This window comes from Gadus macrocephalus, chromosome 16 (genome assembly GCF_031168955.1).
Source record: "Gadus macrocephalus chromosome 16, ASM3116895v1".
NCBI classification, from domain to species: domain Eukaryota; kingdom Metazoa; phylum Chordata; class Actinopteri; order Gadiformes; family Gadidae; genus Gadus; species Gadus macrocephalus.
Genome location: NC_082397.1, coordinates 9,407,525 through 9,426,141, shown reverse-complemented (window position 1 = coordinate 9,426,141; position 18,617 = coordinate 9,407,525). Strand labels below are relative to the sequence as shown.

General features: G+C 46.0%; 1 protein-coding gene across 2 annotated transcripts; it reads right to left on the bottom strand.

The window, feature by feature from the left end:
• Nucleotides 1–7,787: 7,787 nt before the first annotated feature.
• On the bottom strand, nt 7,788–10,680 carry LOC132474228 (ras-related protein Rap-2b). Of its 2 annotated transcripts, none has more exons than XM_060074789.1 (2): nt 9,625–10,680; nt 7,788–9,061 (listed from the first exon to the last, which is right to left on the bottom strand). In XM_060074789.1, the coding sequence occupies exon 1, from the start codon at nt 10,222–10,224 to the stop codon at nt 9,673–9,675; it is 552 nt and encodes a 183-aa protein (XP_059930772.1). In that variant the 5' UTR covers nt 10,225–10,680; the 3' UTR covers nt 7,788–9,061; nt 9,625–9,672. The 2 variants fall into 2 exon arrangements, with proteins under 2 accessions (XP_059930772.1, XP_059930771.1); XM_060074788.1 differs by having other exon boundaries at nt 7,788–9,115; nt 9,625–10,677.
• Nucleotides 10,681–18,617: the final 7,937 nt, after the last annotated feature.

The following is an 18,617-nucleotide window of genomic DNA, read 5'->3' as shown; positions in this document are numbered from 1 at the left end:
TGTGTTATTGTGTGTGTGTTATGGTGTGTGTAATTGTGGGTGTGTGTGCGGGTTTTATTATGTGTGTGTCTGTTTGTGTATGTGTGTGTGTGTGTGTCATAGTGTGTTTGTTATTGTGTGTTTGTGTGTGTGTGTGCTGGTTATTGTGTGTGTGTGTGTGTCTGTGTGTTTCCGTTGTTGTGTGTGTTTGTGTGTGTGAGAGAGAGAGAGAGAGAGAGAGAGAGAGAGAGACTTTGGCATGCAGGGTGGGGTTGACCACCAACGTAATGCAAACAGCAGTTAATCAGACAATTTAATCACACACACACACACACACACACACACACACACACACACACACACACACACACACACACACATGCACACACAAATACAAACATGTTAACTGCATGCCCTGTTATGTCGACACATCCGGTCGGTGAAGCGTTTACAGGAACAGTCAAAATGATAACACCAAGGTCTCTGGTTCCCGGTACACGGAAACATACCCAAGTGACAGCCTTCCTGTGGCATGGCATCTTTGGTGTTATTGTACATTCATGCTCCACAAAGACATGCAATCCCCATAGGTGGGCAGTTGAATTTGATGAAAAGATTTTATTCCTGTAAACTTTATTTTTGTCACCATAGTCTTAGGTCAAAGTCAAAGTCAAAGTGAACTTTATAGTCAGGCCGACAAGTTACATAGAGGCCCGGAATTGCATTTCCCAATACTCCAAATGTGCTATTAATATATAAATATTACTTGCATGATATCTACTGGACCTAGTTCTTATTGATAAAGCCTTGTGGGGCAGAAGCGGTTGAGTGACAGGTGGATTAAAAACAACGAGAACATCTTGGGGTAAAGACAAAGGAGATTGTTAATCGTAAATTGAGAGTAGGCCAAGTGATTCCTTCCTTCATCCCATCATCTCTAAGAACAATCCGGAACACTCAATGAGCCAAACAACATACACCCTGGTGACACTGGGCTAGAGAAACTTAGGCAAAGAGTATTCCCCTTGGTTAGAAGGAGGACATAAAAACAGTGGTTCAGCCCAGACAACACTAACACATACCTCTCAAACCGATTATTTGCTTTCAAAACCAGTCATGATGGAAGCCTCAGAGATGAGAGAGGTTCAAGAAGAATGTACAGTTTCGCCACAATTTCAGCGTTGATGGATCTATTTGAAGGGAAGCTATCTGCCATTGTGTTGTTCGGTGATCCTCATTCAAGTAAGATAGCTGTGGTGTTTACGAAGGAAATATGGGTGCAAGTTAGTGCAGTGTTTTCTACTCCTAGTCAAAGGTTCAGGGTTCGATCCCCGGTGACATGCTCCTTAATGACGCAAGCCGCTTCAGATGAATGCGTCCCAAGACAAAATAATAGAGAATAGTGGTGAATATGGACCAAAGAAGGCACATGAATGGTAAAACAAGTGACAAGTCAGGAGAGATGAAAGACAGGAAGTAGAATCCGAACTGAGTGCAGGAGACAAAGGGATGAAAGGGGGGAAAACGAGTGCATAAAAGAGGGCTGGGGGAGTTAGGTCACGGATGTCACGGCTAGTTAATCAGAATGGCAGGGTTGCCGTGGTGACATGGGGTCAATGCCATGGTGGCGGGGGGTGTGCGGGGCTGAGTCACATGACCCAGCTGCAGACCCCTTCAGGGGTTTCACGGACCAACGGCTGCAGCTGACACAAGGAACAGGTGATGGGATGGGAACCAAAGGAGGCATTCACAGTTTCCCTTTGCTATTCTGCGTTCATCCACAGTGAAATCAGAGGGATCAGGAGCAGGTAGAGGTGAGGCGTTTCGCCGGGGAAGGCTGTGGAACAAACTAGCCTTCATGACACGGGGCGGCAGTAGATAGTGGTAGAGCGGGTTGACTGATAACCGGAAGGTTGCTAGTTCGAACCCTGGCTCCTCCTAGCTTAGTGTCGAGGTGTCCCTGAGCGAGAAGTCTCACACTGACTGCTCCTGACGAGCTGGCTGTCTCCCTGTGTGGTTGACTCCGTCGTCAGTGTGTGAATGTGTGAATGAAGGGCTGTAAGTCGCTTTGGATAAAAGTGTCAGCAATATCCCCTAAATGTAAATGACACTATCCGGCCCCCTCCCTAAAAGTACAAAATGTATTACACTGGAAATATGTGGTGTGAAGACAGAGTGGTGATGATAAGGTGAGGAACCAGGGGTGTGTGACGACCATATGTACACTGGGGCCCCAGTCGAAGAGAAACACATCTGACTGTTACCCAGCCGACCGTGCCAACGGATTATCCTGTCGAGGGTGGCAAGCTAAATACAATTAGCCCCTGTATTTGAGACTTAAAGAGCTGGTTCCTCTACGCATGACAACCAAAACCGCAAAACAACTTCCCTTTTCTGGTTTCTCGGAATCTGTCCATTCTTTTTCTCATTAACAGTGACATCGAAGAAACAAATCATCTTAACCACACAGAAGTCTCTTATTGACTTTACAAAAAGGCTCAGACTCTAATGTCTTACCTTGTCTAGATTCCTGAGTAGATTAATGTTTAACCAGGAAACTTAACCATTTTAAAATGCTCTCAATCCAAGGCTGTATAGTGAGAGCCAACCCCCAACATATGACAGCTACATGCAGCCCAACTTTCAATCACCTTCAGTTTAAATATTTACTTCGGACGAATGCTGTGATGGTTGCAGGAATTGCCTTCCTTTAGCTAGTGAAAAGAGCCACGTTGATTTATTTCCTGAGTTGTTATAAGAGGATTGTTCTATTATATGTTCTTCATCTTATTTCTTGGTTAATTATCGTGTCTGTTTTGCAATAGAGATGCAACAGCCTTGAAAACCAGACTCTAATGGGTGCTTTTGAATAAAATAAAATAGCACTATTGCCAAGTCTTGACTTTACCAAATGGAGATATACATGTAGTGGATGTTATGTTGAAGAGTCATGTTATACATCATTTCAGTGGCTAAATATACATCACCCCATGCATTGGATAATGTTTCATATCTGCTCTATTATGGACAATTTAACGTTATGCCTATGGCAAAGCAATGAATGACCTTATTTCCTTATAACAATGCAGCACTGATTACGTCTGAACTCAGACTCAATTAAGAAGCTCTTGTGTGACAGCACCCAGCAGCCAGACACCCAGTGAACAGAGAGGAGAGACCAACACGGAGGGGTCTGCAGCTAACCAGCTCTGAGGAACTGGGTTTTCTGACCTTGTTTCCACAATAGCATTACAACAGGGCTGGGATTATCAGAGAAGGAGCTTTTGAGTGGGAGATCAGGAGGATCACACAGTAGGAAGGCCAGAACTCGAGTCTTGCTTAAACAAGGCACTTTCACCCTCCTCTCCACAGTTTAAATCCAATTCCATACAACCATATATGTCGGTTTCCATTCTATTTTTTGATATTTCAATTTTCCAAGCATGTGCTGTATACTCTTGTCTTTACCCTTAAATATCTTGGAAACCGGATCATAAAAGATAATAAACGGTTCTAGGATTATTTTTTCCGCAAACCCAGATGTGACATAACACAACCCCACCAAAAAAAAACGGACACCACCACGGCTATATATTTAGATGATATATGCTATGGTTTATTAAAAAAAATTCTCCTTCTTCTCTCCGTTTCAAAGTCTGAACACTGGATCCTGATGACATGTTCAGGCAGCACAGTTGAAGGAATCATCGGAATGAGAAGAATTCCTGGGCCATTCCTGATCTGGCACAGTTTCAGAGTCTGTCAACTCAGACCACGGGGGCCACTCCTTAGAGCCCGAAGGAAACCTGATCTGAACCCTTATCAGTTTCACTTTATACTAGCTGGTATGCACTCTGTGAGTATGAATGACCCTGTTCTCATTGTGATATCACAAGAGGATCTCTGCACAGCACACTGTTTTGATTGATTGGCGCGATTGGAACATATTCAAACACACCACCAACACCTACTCCAGTTTTGGTTGCGACTTGCCAGGGCGGGAAACGTAGGCCTACATCTTCACTTTTTTCTCTGTCTGCTTGCAGTTTATGTAAGATAATCGTGGTTATCTTGGTGCAGTGCGACACTGATCGCGCTCATATTGATAATCTATGAAGTGGCATCTCTTATCAGTTAAAAGTGGACTTGCAAAATGGACCTGCGTTGCATGCCAAACATTGAATGTCCAAATGTCACATTCCATATTTCAATTGATAATAAAAGTTATATTTTCATATATTCATACAAATATATAACTTTTATTATCAATTGAAATATGGAATGTTATGTACTTTTTGTTTTTCTATTCGCTATGTATTATTCTTTGTCTTGTGACAAACAAATTCCTTTGGGATGAATGTAATACTCTTTGGGATTAATAAGACCGTATTCATCGTATTGAGTATTGCACAATATTTAGTGAATTACAGTTTTACATTTCTACAACAAAATATCCCCCATATTCTGGTGCACAGAGTTCAAACGATTTCCTATTGTCATCGTTTGAAGTTCATAATTAAAGAGCTCAACAAAGCTGTCTAAACAAGAGGTTTGAATATCATTTGTAAATACATCCATAGCCTATACAATCCACAAATGAGATAGCTGTCATTTTGGTCTTGGAAAAACAACTGATCAAATTTAGACATAGATGTCATAGCAGAAAATATTGTACCCGGAACGTTCCCGTTTAGTTTCCATGGGTTCAACTTCATACCTCTCTTCAAAAATAGGTTGGCAAAATAGCTGGATAAGGCCGTGGGGAATCAGCAACAACTGTTTAATACAAGCGGTCAGTTGTTATCAATCTGTGGGCCGTCTTGCTGTAGGGCTCTTGGTTCACCAGAGGTCAACAGTGTCTCCGTTGTTTGTGTCGCTAGTAAAAAAAAACACATAAAATGTGTGTAGAAATGCTGGAGGAATGTTAGCTTCCGTGTGTAATTAAATGTGTGAAGTGTGCACAATGTAGGTTAATTGCTTGTATGTGTGTGTGGGGTGGTGGGGGGGGGGGGGGGTGGCTGTGTGGATAGGTGGTTGGGTAGGGGGCTGTGTGTGTGTGTGCAAAAAATTACAAATCTTTGAAAGGTTTACTAAAAGACCAGTCCTTTTGTGGTAATACATCTAGACATCACACAGGAACTGCCACTACAAAATTCGAGTATTTTATAATCCCAAAGGCGAGGTCAGTTGCATCCCCATTCCAGCCAAGGACAGAAAGTGTCCCGCACATCTGCAGTGCAAGCGGGAGCGGCGCGGACCACACTGCCGAACACAACGGAGCCTCCGAAATAGACCGGTGACGTGGGGAGGCCGGTGCCAGGCCTGTAATTCAGCAAGGAGCCTATATAGTGATTAAGCCCCGTGTAAAAAAAAAAAAAATGCTAACACACACACCACCCACTCTTTCTCTCTCTCTCTCTGGCACTTTCGCTTCACTTCCTGTCAGTACAAACACTGGCATTGGCAGAACACACACAGAACTCAAGCGCCCGAGCCAATCCCTGAGCCTGAGGAATCTACGCTTTCTTTTTTTTTGTTACTCCTCCGCGTTAAGCAGGACATTTTTTGCGGCTCCTCTCGCACGTTTATCTATAGCCCGGCACACAGTCTCGGGACGTACCCATATTTCCTATTATGCGCACAAAATACATATTTGAGATCAGACAACTATGTACTGAAACACAGAAATAGACCCTTTGGTTTCAATCCCCCCATTGCAACAGTGGCTCTGACTGAGTGGGGTCACAAAGCCCCCCCCTCCATCTTAACTATAGCAACCACATCACAAGACTGGCTCCCATGACCATGCAGCCAGACCATTGACTCGCCAGACTTCCCTTTTCTGCCACAGTAGGACGTTACTAGCGGTGGCCTGCCTGGGTTGAATAAGCGCCCGTGAATGGCGCTTTGATTAGCATGCAAGCGGCCGGCAACACCAATGGGCCTTCTGGTGCACAGAGTTCATTAGCGGCAGCCAAAGGAGGAAGTGAGTGGTTCCTCACCTGCAACCTCTCTGCAGGGAAGAAAGAGCACACAAAACAGGAACTCGCCCTAGAGTCCTTCTTCTGCGTTGATCTCCAAAGGGCAAATTCTTCTGCTATCTGATGCGAGCACGACAGCAAGTGATTGAAGCCGAGCAGCAGTTGGGGAGTTCCTGGGGGTACATGGGGTTTGGGGGGAGGGCCCTAGCAACAGTATCTGGAGCACAGCTATAGTAACTTATCTCATCCACATACATGACTTATAGACGTGGGCAGGGCTATTAGCGTGGCGTGCGGCCGTGGCCTCGAGCATGTCTAATCACATGGTCTGTCGGGAGGCCTTGGAACAGACATGTCTGCAATCAGACCTCCAAGTTCCCTTTAGGGGCAGAGATGATTATGGGATAGCTATGACCACACCCTGAACCCGGCAGGCTAGCCTCATGTTATACCGATCCGAGGACTGTGACGGACATATAAAGACACGACAGAAGCAGTGCGGGAACAGAGTGACCGGAAGCGATTGAATACAATGCGGTGAAGCTAGAGGGTGAAAGGGTTTTTGTTTATGGTGTCTCACCACCGAGAGAGAGAGAGAGAGAGAGAGAGAGAGAGAAGAGCACAAGCGAGAGAGAGAGCACGAGAGAGAGAGCCCCAGAGAGAGAGAGCGACTAACACAAATACATGGCGCATGGTTTTTTCAAAGTTTCTCTTCCTACTCCTTTTTCTGTGCTCCTTCACCAAGAGGAAACGAACACACGCACACAGCGGGCACGGACCTCTGAACGCCAACATCTGAGTCTCCATATTGTTCAGAATGAGTCGCAGTCTAGCTAGCCACCATTGTTTAGAACTCTGACATTTCACGCACTTTCTAGAATGTCAGAACACCAGCATTGAACTCTAAACCGCTCCACCACCGCCTCCACCACCATTCAAGTCACATAAACCGACGCAGCCACAAGGACTTCGGGGACATGTGACACCGATGCCTATCTCGGCGTACGTCTCGGCGCCGAGCTGTTAACGTACAGTGCATGTGAATACTGTACGTACACGTGTACCGATCTAGTGTCTGTGTGTCAAGAGGCAGGCATCGGTCTGGGGGAGCATAAGCAGACTCCTTACTCACACAAAACAGACATCACAGGCAGCACCCGGTGGGAGAAACGGAAACTAAACAAGTAAAACAAAGGCCTAATGGAAGTCATGTACGGGCCGAGCCCCGTCCAAACAAAACCCAGGGAGCTGGGCTGTGTGTAGCAGCGGTGCCTTGCGGTCCGAACCAGGGTACGGCTTGTAATCCCCAGCGAGGCGGCGGTGACGGATCTGGAGAGCCAGTCTCCCTGTTACACAACAACACCCACACGCTGCACTCAGACCCAAGGCTCGCGGGCAGAAATACTCGACACCAACACAGAGACGTGTTTCTCTTGAACTGCACCAACCTCCACTGTCTGTACAGTGGATTATGCATCCGACGCACGGATATGATTATATATATAAATATTAATATACATGTGTAGGTAGGTGGATGTATGATGAGTGGCTATAGGGCAGGTATTCAGGTTTATTCTCTATTGTTACCCGAGGCTGAGGAAGAGTCCATTATAAATGGATTAGCATGGATATTCTTGTAAACTTTTTGGTCCACTGATGACTGTATGGCTGTCTCCGAAGTTAGAGTGATTGTTATTACACATTATTGAATGGAAACACTGGTCATTGCCTCTGTTTTGCCAGTCAAACAGCTATGTTAGGAAAATATGCAGGCACAAGGACAGTAAAAACAAACACCGTTGAGAATGAACACACAGCATGGCCCCGTTTTGTAAGAAATGCAATTTGTATTAAAAGTCTTTGTTTTTGTTATGTTTTTTTTTTTTAAACAGGCAGACCACTGTGGAAAAAGCATGGCCTGAAATTTCACTTACAATCAGGTTAAATCTGTCAAAGGTACATTGTCACACATCCTGTTAAGAACCAAAAACAAAACAGATTTCGGTAGATTAACGCGTCCATCGTTATCAAGTGTAAGGGTTTCAGTACCTGTGCGTTTCAGACTAGAACGAGTTCAATAGTCTTTAAAAATAAAAAGGCAAACTCACGATGGAAACTAAAAATCTCCATTAACAAAAGAAAGCCGATAGTTTTCAATTTTGTTTTAAATATATATAATATATATATTCTTGTTAATGCCACCACCCCTTCTAAGATTACGTGTGGAGGAGTGTGTGTGTCTCTGTGTGTCCGGGGGAGGGGGGGCAGGGGTAGTGGTGGTGGCTGATACTGGGGGAGTTGGCACAAAGTCAGAACAGCTGATCTGTTATGGAAAGGCACTCGACACACGGGCGGTCAGGTCAAGAGGTCACCGCCCCCCCCCCCCCCCCCCCACTCCGTTTCGCTCCAGTTGAGGTCCCCCCCCCACACGCCAACGCTCCCTTCTCCCTCGCGGTGGCCCATCCCCGCCGGTTCAAGCGATGTCAGAGTCTTTGACTTCGGGGCGGGGGACGGACGGACGGTGTTATTCGGAGCAGCGACCATCGAACGTACACAAGCTGGGGGGTAGCTGGGGGGGGGGGGGGGGGGGGGGGGATTGGGGGTGGGAGGGTTCGTGGAACGATGTTGGCTCCGTGTTCGTGGGACAGCGTGTTCGGGTGGTAGGGGGGAAATGGCGGCCGAGAATTCTGTTCCACCTCCTCGTAATATGCACAGCTATTTAACAAAATATACTCTTGTCTCTAGTCGCGTCGTCGTCTGGAGCACAAATATCCATCACTATGTGTTCTTAGGGGTTCTGGTCCACATCTCTGCCATTTGAGGGGGGCGGTGAGGTTGGCTTGGGGGGGGGGGGGGGGGGGGGGGGCTAGGGAGACGTTTCCAGTTGTAACGTGGAAGTGCAGTCGAGGGCAGTGGAAACTATGGACTCGATACTGTGTTGGTATCCATGGTGGGACATTGATCCTCCTGCACACAGAGAGTCCAAGCCAGCCGATCTGCTGAGGGGTGGAGCCCTCTCCTCTCCTCTCACGCTCCCCTCCTCTCGCTCCTCCTCCTCCTCCTCCTCCTCCTCCTCCTCCTCGCTCAGCATTCCTCTAAAGCTGGGGTGAGACACGAAGAAGAAGAACTCAACGGCACGGACTTCCTGCAACAAACTGCCACAGAAAAGGGACAAAACAAACGTCATAAATTAACCAGGGCTGCCTCCAGGCGAGAGGCACACTGGCCCAAGACATGGCCCTCCTCCCAAGGCTGTTAGCACCTTCTGTAGGAGGAGCAGCACAGCCTATCCCCTCACCCTGCTATCCTGGTTCTCATACGTTCTCTTAAAGAAAACGCTGTCGGCAAATACACATTTTCCCGCTGGTTAAATGAGAATTTCAGATTTATGGATTCCACTGCTTACTTTGGTCTGTCAGTTGGTCTTTACCCAACTGGCTGCTTGTGCAAACGTGCTAGCAACAGCATCCTGCTTAACAAAAGCCTGCAAGTGAAGGCTGGCTGAAGCTGTTCTAACTGTTGTGTACTGATGTGAACAGGTGATCAAATACAACCACTGTGGCACAAAAACAGACAGCAGTCATCATATTCTAATGTCACAGTTTAACATAAGAGCTTCTGATGAGGCTACACATGATAAGAGTATTTTGAATGCATCACTTACCATTGCCATTTGACCATAACAACAAAAAAACGTTGATATTGTCCTTTTTTAAAGAATGACACAAGACGAGCAGCACTGGTCGTCGCCATTGGGTGTAGAGGCATAGTTCATCTGCCGGACTATCTCTGCAAACAGTTCGTCCACAGAGCTCTTATTTTTGGCTGAGGTCTCCATGAACGGGCATTTCCACTCGTCCGCCAGAGCCTTCCCCTCCCCTGACGACACTTCTCTCTCCCCCTCCAGGTCCACCTTGTTGCCGACTAGGATCATGGGCACCCTCTCGTACCTCTTCACCCGGATGATCTGGTCTCTCATGGGCTTGATGTCTTGGAAGCTCTGCTGGTTCACCAGGCTGTACACCAGGATGAACCCCTGGCCGTTTTTAATGTACAGGTCCCGCATAGACGCGAACTGCTCCGTGCCCGCCGTGTCCAGGATCTCCAGGACGGACGGCGAGGAGTCCACCTCGATCTCCTTCCTGTAGAAGTCCTCTATCGTGGGGTCGTACTTCTCTATGAATGAACCCGTCACGAACTGGACAGTGATGGCAGATTTGCCAACTCCTCCGGAACCCAGAACCACCACTTTGTATTCTCTCATGGTTCAGCAGGCACTCAAGAAGAAGCCCCACTCAGGCTTCTATCCTCTCCTCTCCTCCTCCTTCTCGGCTTCCTTTTGGAACGCACTCCGAAGCCGCGAGCCCGCCGCAGCCCTGCTGTGTTTCAAATGGCACGCAGCGCCGCTCGTTGTGCCTCCACGAGCGGTTTTCCGGTGGGGCTAGACGTGGATAACGGGGCGTGGTCGCACAATGTCTGTTCAAATGTGCGAATTGAACAGGGGTTAAGAACGCAAACCCAGCGTTAACAGAGTGGCATGTTGAACCCCAGGAGTATATATATATCACACGGTAATGTTCACGGTTCTCGTAGTCGTTAAAGTGGTACAACCGCCGCCGCGCGCGCTCTCTTCCTGCCCACACTCAGCACGCAGTCTGCGTCTCACGTCACTCACCCAACGGTCCGCTCCGCCGTTTTATTAAAGGTGCAGTGCAACTGTTAACCCAGTGCCAGCGACCCAAGTGCCGCTCGAACCTGTCACACCTAGTTTCGACATAGCTAATCTGCAAGCTGCTGCTTGAGTCATAGGTGGATGTTTTCCTGGTCGTTTATGATTCATGTTCCATGAATCAACTTTCCAAGTTTCTTTGAAATGTGTGGCATTGGGTATTGTCATTTGTTTTTGTAACAACCATTAAACGTAATAAACATTATTTATTTTGTTTATTTATGTATTGTGAGGGACAATGACAATGTTGATGATAGTACTAATCATAATAACCACAACATTTTTTATTCAAGTTCCTGTAAGTGTTCTTTGTAGTATTATTCCGCTTGAACATGTGCAGCTCGGTTTCAACTAAGCATATTGTAGAACAGCTGACTGTCACCGCAAATTAAGAGGAAGTGAGTCATGACATCAGCCTCAGGTTAGCATTACCCCAACCTTGCCAAACACATTGTTTGTCTTGACGAGGTACTCAAACATTCGCAGTTACAAACTACGCACTCAACCAGTATCATTTTGAGTTCCTCATTACCCAGTGCATGTGATATTCCTTTTCATCCTGTTTCATTGTTGACTGGAATTCATACCACCTTGCTGTGTGCACATTCTACTTAGCTCTGACTCCTTCCTGCTCACCTGGTTCTATGTAACAACATGTCCCAATGTCTAGGAAATACACAAGCAAAGTTCAATGTGGTAACATTTTGTCTGGGTTCACCGGGGATGTGATGTGTGTGTGTGTGTGTGTGTGTGTGTGTGTGTGTGTGTGTGTGTGTGTGTGTGTGTGTGTGTGTGTGTGTGTGTGTGTGTGTGTGTGTGTGTGTGTGTGTGTGTGTGTGTGTGTGTGTGTGTGTTTTTAATTGATCATTACACATCAACCCAACTCATTCATGATTAAGCTTCATTCTGACCTCATCACTGCTACATGACTGCATGGCCCTCCTGGGCGCTGCGGCGGTGATGATAGCATCAAATCAATATCATTTTAATCTATGCTCATATCATAGGGTGTGAGTTGAGCCGTCAATGAGATGAGCCGTACACACACGCTCAAAACACACACACACACACACACACACACACACACACACACACACACACACACACACACACACACACACACAGACACACTAGCTTGCACAAGCACACATGCACACATATATGCATGCATACAAGTACACCCACAAACACACAAACACTCGCACACACACCCAATTACACCCGCACACACCACACACACACACATGTACACACACAAAAAAGCAAACAAACCCACAATACACGATACACAATTGCTCCGACAAGCACAGACGCACAGACATACACACGCACACACACAATCGCTCTCACACACACACACACATACACACACACAAACACACCAACACACACACACCGCTACTATAACTCAATACTTTTGACTGGAGGGAAAAAACATGTGGATTGGCCTGTCATGTGGTCAGACAAAGTGCCTTGCAGCCAGTCAGCCTCGATCCCATCACAAAAAAACACACAGACAATGGGGGAGAATGGTCTTTGTGTGTGTGCGTGTGTGTGTGTGTGTTTGGGTTAGAATGTAGAGAGAGTGGGGAAGGGGGGGGGGGGGTCCTATTAGAGCCTTGTGATGTGATTGTCACATGGTTGCAATGCATCGCTTTGAATTTCCTAAGCAGTGGAATCAACATTCTGTGGAGTCATCAAGGTGGTGATGCTAATTACTGACAAGGATTTTCATTCACGAACGTGGCAGCGTTGCTGGCCTTATGACACGCTGCCTGCCGTACAACACACTGAGCAGGGAGTTCAGTGGGGTTGTGTGTGTGGAAACTAACAGCTCTCCATTGTGGCGCTGGAGGTGAGGTGTGTAGAGTGACACCCCGAGAATCAGTACACATACCCCCAACCAGGACGTCTTGACTGGGGGGAAATGACGATGATGGTGTTGTATGATATAATGATTAATTAAGGAGAGGTCACGCAGTCATTTTCTCTTTCATTTCAGAACAATGAGGACACAGAGGCCGGGTTGCCTAGATAAGTTCAATTCAATATAAAATAAACAAGGATTTAAAGTTTTGAAGTTGGCAAAGTGTGAATTGAGTTGCAGTTTGGATATAATTCCCTGTTGAATGTAATTGAAGTAATTGGAAATTACCTTGCCCTCATTTTATTTCATGGTGTTCTTTCATGGCCTTGAACTTTGATTGCACTGTCTTGATAGACTTCAACTGTCGTGAGCAATCATTTGCCAGTTTATTAGGTACACCATGTACCTTTGTAGCTGGCAAGCCATGATAGATACGGAGAAAGTGTCTCATACATGTAATGACACTAAATGCCCCAAACTGCCTTTGTGGAATAATTCTTACATGAACATACCTGCTGTCTATAATGATTATTCTGTATACATAGAATAGTAATTTGTACAAGTTTCTTAGTGGCTCATAGGTCTTCTTCCATAGATCCAGAAGCTTCTCATCTCCCTCTAGGTAAACATTAGCTCGTCATATGTTCCTCTTTAGAGGGAAATACAGGAGCAAAATAACAAAGACTAGATACTGTGACAGCACTTTAGTCTACATAATAATAACGAAACCACAAATAACAAGGAAGGGAAAAGGGAACAACAAATGTGTCTTAGCTACATGTAGTACATTCTAGAAGGGGGTTGTTGAACCCGCTCAGCTCCAACCCTTAATCCCATGTGCATGTTAACAACAAATCATAATAATATATTCATTATCAGAATTCGGGTTCTAGGGACACAGCACACAATGTGGAAAGGCGACCTTGAATTAATTGTTTACATGTATCTATTGGTATTTCAAACATGTCTCCCGGCAATGTCTATTATTCTTTATGATTTAATGCATATTTCAGTTGAAACGAAGCGTGCATTCAAAATCTCAATCCAAGGTCTTCGAAGCATTGTCAAGGGATTGCTCTCCAAGGCCATCTTGTGGCTAGTATTCACCACTGCAAGTGCTTTGAGGCGAGAGGCGTGCGGAGTTCTTTGTTATACTTATTATGAATTATGAATGTAATTGGATATCATTTATTCTTCGGTCTGGGGTAGTTTGTTTTACCGTCACCAACCATTTGACCCTAAAGCAATTATCAGATAGCCGTCCAGCTGGTTCCATCGTCTCATGTTGCTGCTTTTTCAATTATTTTATCTTTAGCCCAGATTTGTCCTTGACTGATTTTTCGATGAGTGAGAAATGGAAGACACCTTTTCAAAAGATCATGCACGCTAATAGTTTTCATAGAGCCCTACTGCAGTACTCTGGATTTTCCAGTGGAGGGCAGCAGGGTTACAGTGCCGGTTGATGGGCCGTCGCATCAGGTCACAGAAGATTGAGATGGTTTTTATTAGGAAAGGTAAAGAATAAAATACAATTATGTATATCTTTTTTAAAAACAATCTTTTTTATTTCCAAAAGATGTAATTGTGCATTCGTATTAATATTTGGGGCGGATAGTGTAATAGCAAGTGGCTAGACCTCTAACCAAAGGGTACTGGGTTTGATGCCCAGTCTACCTGGTTTGATCCCACAGCCTATTGGCAGTACCTAGACTAAGATGTCCAAGTTACATTTATCCAAATTTGACAGAGCATCCATTTCAAACTCACATTTCAATGCATGAACTATCTAAGTGGTGTCCGTTTGTCTATGGCTGAGGCTGTGGACGCACTCAACATAAAGAATAAATACCCAAGGAAGTAGTGAAAGGTTGGAGTGTGTGTGTGCCAAGTCCAGTGCTAACCCCCTCACGCACAAAGCTGAAGCCATCTGTGGAGGAGCCCACACTCCTTTGACCTGCTTCACAAAGCGCCTGAAAAAAGAGGAACTAAGAACAAGAGAATACATCATAAGGGACCGGAGGAAACAGCTGAATGAGGCATTAGACAGGAAAGAAAAGGGAGATGTTTGAGGGAGAAAGAGGGAGCGCGAGCAAAGACACAGCAGTCTTTTATCCCCACCACAAAGCATGCCTTTCATGTGTGGAATTTTGGCCATCATTAATAATACATACAGTTTGGCCCGGCCCTGTGCGCCACATTTGTAGAGGCCAAAGGGCACCGTTTTTGGGAGTCCCACTCCACCATCAAAAAAGGGAAGTGGCTACGCTCACTTCCTGTCCGAAGCGGATGGCGGGGATTGAGTATATGTACAAAAGTCAACAGATGTGCATGCATGAACCAAGAGTCCATGCAGAGTAGAAGCTGAACCAGAGAACATGGATGGGGTGAACGACAGTGATGGGTGTGGAAGCCTCGAAGCAAAGTTAAACTGTGTGGACCTCGTGGCACTGCGGTGCACAGTGACCCATTGAGGAATGTGTGGTCACTGTGGGACAGTGTTGTGGTGCGACAGAAGGCCAGCAGAACAGCAATGTAATTACTGTGGGTGCCATCACAATGGGCGCAATTCATATGAATCTTTGTGTGTGAAAGTGTGAAGTGAGTGTCTGAGAGGGAGAGAGAGAGAGATATATAGACGACAGTTAGCACTCCCCCGCACACACACACACACACACACACAGACACACACACACACACACACACACACACACACACACACACACACACACACACACACACACACACACACACACACACACACACACACACACACACACACACACACACACACACACACGACACTGCGAGTACAAAGACATACACACACTGTGCAAGTACAAAGACACACACGCATACACATACACATACACACACAGACGCACACAGTGAAACTGAACTGCAGAATAAAAATTGGATGAGTTCTTTGGGGTCCTCTGTCAATTCCCAGGGAATTCTCAGTAGACGCCCAAGGGTGTAAATGAGGTCGGCGAGGTTACCCCTTATGTGTTTGCTCACTGCTTGAGCTCCCCTGCATTGACTGCGTGACCGGGCACTAGATCAAATGGCGTCTGTTTATAACCCTATCGCTCTGGCCTCTCTTAACCCCCGAGACTGCACGGCCCAAAGCTAACAGGGCCACCGTTGGGGTTGAATCTGTAGGTCTACCGGATGATCCTATGGACGTCCACGGTAGAATGAGCACCTGAGGGGGAGATGTACCGACGCCGCCCCGTCCCATTCCAGAGGACCTGCTTCAGCCCAAAGCAGAGCCCTCCTCTCAGCCTGCTGCATTGATGACCACTGAGCCGTAGCTGGTGGCAGTCAGCTGGCTATGTTTAGCAGGGGAATCCAGAACAGCGGATCAACTTACATAGACATTAGCATTAACCAAAGCAAAGGAACGCACACCACTCACACATGCATGTAAACACACTTACACATGCATGCAAACACACTCACACATGCATGTATGCACTCACGTGCACATGCACGCTGACCTGCCAATGACTCTAGTATACAGTATACAGTATACAGTATACAATATCAGAGGGATTAACCCGCAATGTGTTTTTTTCCCTTTGTGTATGCCATCATTACATCTTGGTCAGCCTTTAAGCTTATGCTTTCCTTACAGAGTTCTGTGTCTTTCACAAAGTTTGGGCTGTGGAGGTTAGAAAGAGATGTTGGACACATTTGAATTGACTAGATCCTTCCTCTCCAGTCTTTATTGCTCTCGTGCACAGGTTCAATGAAACACAAACACATTTGTTTTGGAGCACTGTTTAGTTGCACTGACAGAGATTCTAAATATTTATAATGACCATGACCAGGCCATTTGTGTGTGTGCTTGTGTGTGTGTGTGTTTGTTTGTCCATTTGTGCATGAGTGTGTGTCTGTCTGTCTGTCTGGCAAGGTGTGTGGGTCCATTTATGTGTGTGTGAGTATGAGTGTGTGTGTTTCTTAGCCTTGGGTCATGCCATTAATCATTCACAAACTCTTAGTATTCACCAGACTCTGACCCGGACACCATTTACGCCTTGTCTCCAAACACACACACGCACGCACGCACACACGATCGCACGCACGCACGCACTCACTCACTCACTCACTCACTCACTCACTCACTCACTCACTCACTCACTCACTCACTCACTCACACAGACACACACACACACACACACACACACACACACACACACACACACACACACACACACACACACACACACACACACACACACACACACACACACACACACACACAGATGGAGACACAAAGAAACAAACAAAAAGCCACAGAATCACACACAAGCACACACATAAAGAGAGAGGGAGAGAGAGAGAGAGAGAGAGAGAGAGAGAGAGGGAGAGAGAGAGAGAGAGAGAGAGAGAGAGAGAGAGAGAGAGAGAGAGAGAGAGAGAGAGAGAGAGAGAGCGAGAGAGAGAGAGGGGGGTTAATCACCAAGTCAAGGAGGAGAAGTCGTGTTCTTCGAGCGGTAAGTAGGCGAAGAGGGAGAGGTTGTGAGGTTAAAGCAAAAGCTCTTTTTAAAAACCAAAATAAACCTTCTCCCCCTTATGTATAACTTTCCGTTTTGTCTCTTTTTACAGCCCACCCCCCCTTTTTGATTGTATGGGAGCTCAGCAATATAAGGGAAATGTTTTGTCAGCCATTATATTGCTATAATGTAAACTATCCATTTCATTGCCCTAATGGAGTGAGAACATCTTAGTGTGTGTGTGTGTGTGTGTGTGTGTGTGTGTGTGTGTGTGTCTGTACGTGCATTTGTGCGTGTGTGTGTGTGTGTGCGTGTGTGTGTGTGTGTGTGTGTGTGTGTGTGTGTGTGCGTGTGTGTGTGCGTGTGTGTGTGTGTGTGTGTGTGTGTGTGTGTGTGTGTGTGTGGGGGTCTGTCATATAGTTGGTATGTGTTTTCTTATTCCAACGACTTCTTCCAAAATATACTCATCATGGCTTTTAGTGCACATTTATTGGTTGTAATAACAAGTTCTCTAAAGGTCACCGGCATGGGAAATAGCTTTAAAATAACGTCTTGTGCCTTATCAAAATAATTAAAAACAGCCCACACTAAACAATACATAAACCCACAATACACAGAAGTAGATACACCTGCTTCGATCTTCAGGGCCCACAGGCTTTCATTTCTGCCCAACACAGGGAACCAACACACACACACACGCACATGCACGCACATGACCATGTGTACACACACACACACACACACACACACACACACACACACACACACACACACACACACACACACACACACACACACACACACACACACACACACACACACACACACACACACACACACAAACACACACACACGCATCCTCTCTGGACATGGGGTCATGGTACATTAACCTTAGGGGTTCATCCTTTGCTCGACCACAGACCATAGTATCATATTCTGAGTAACACAAAGAGCTCAACCCAGCTCTCGGCCACGGCTCTGTACAGCAGTCACGCTGCATTCGTTGTCTTCAGCTGGCCACTGCTGAACATATAAAAGCAGTGTTCGCTGGAAGCCTGACTGAATGCTTTTGAATGCCAGTCATCAATGCATTCATTATCTAATTGCGCTGCCTGTATCCAAACAGAACAATAGCCGAATGTCAGTTTGTTCATATCAATGTTGTTCATTGTCATTTTATTTTGTTCACTTCATTGTATGTTCATAGAAATACTGCTTTATAGCCACCCCCCACCCACCTCCCCGCATCATTTGTTCTACACTTGAGTGCTAAGCTGGTGGCTTGAAAGAATATGGTTTGAATGAACGCTTAGAACGTAAACAACATGAAGGAGCATGTCTTAGTAGTGACTGCTTCCTACGGCTCCGTCTGAGTTTCCTTGGCCGTGTTATCTGGACTTAGCAGCTTCGCCTCTCTCTCTCTCTCTCTCTCTCTCTCTCTCTCTCTCTCTCTCTCTCTACCTCACTTAGCTGTGAACTTCACTTCCTTCTCCCTCGCCATCACTGAGATTTCCGCTCTCATCAGTGTACAGCCCTTTAGCATCACAGACCATAATGGAGCCTTC

Excerpts from the sequence above, each read along its gene's own strand:
- LOC132474228 (XM_060074789.1), bottom strand. The coding sequence starts at position 10,224 with ATGAGAGAATACAAAGTGGTGGTTCTGGGTTCCGGAGGAGTTGGCAAA.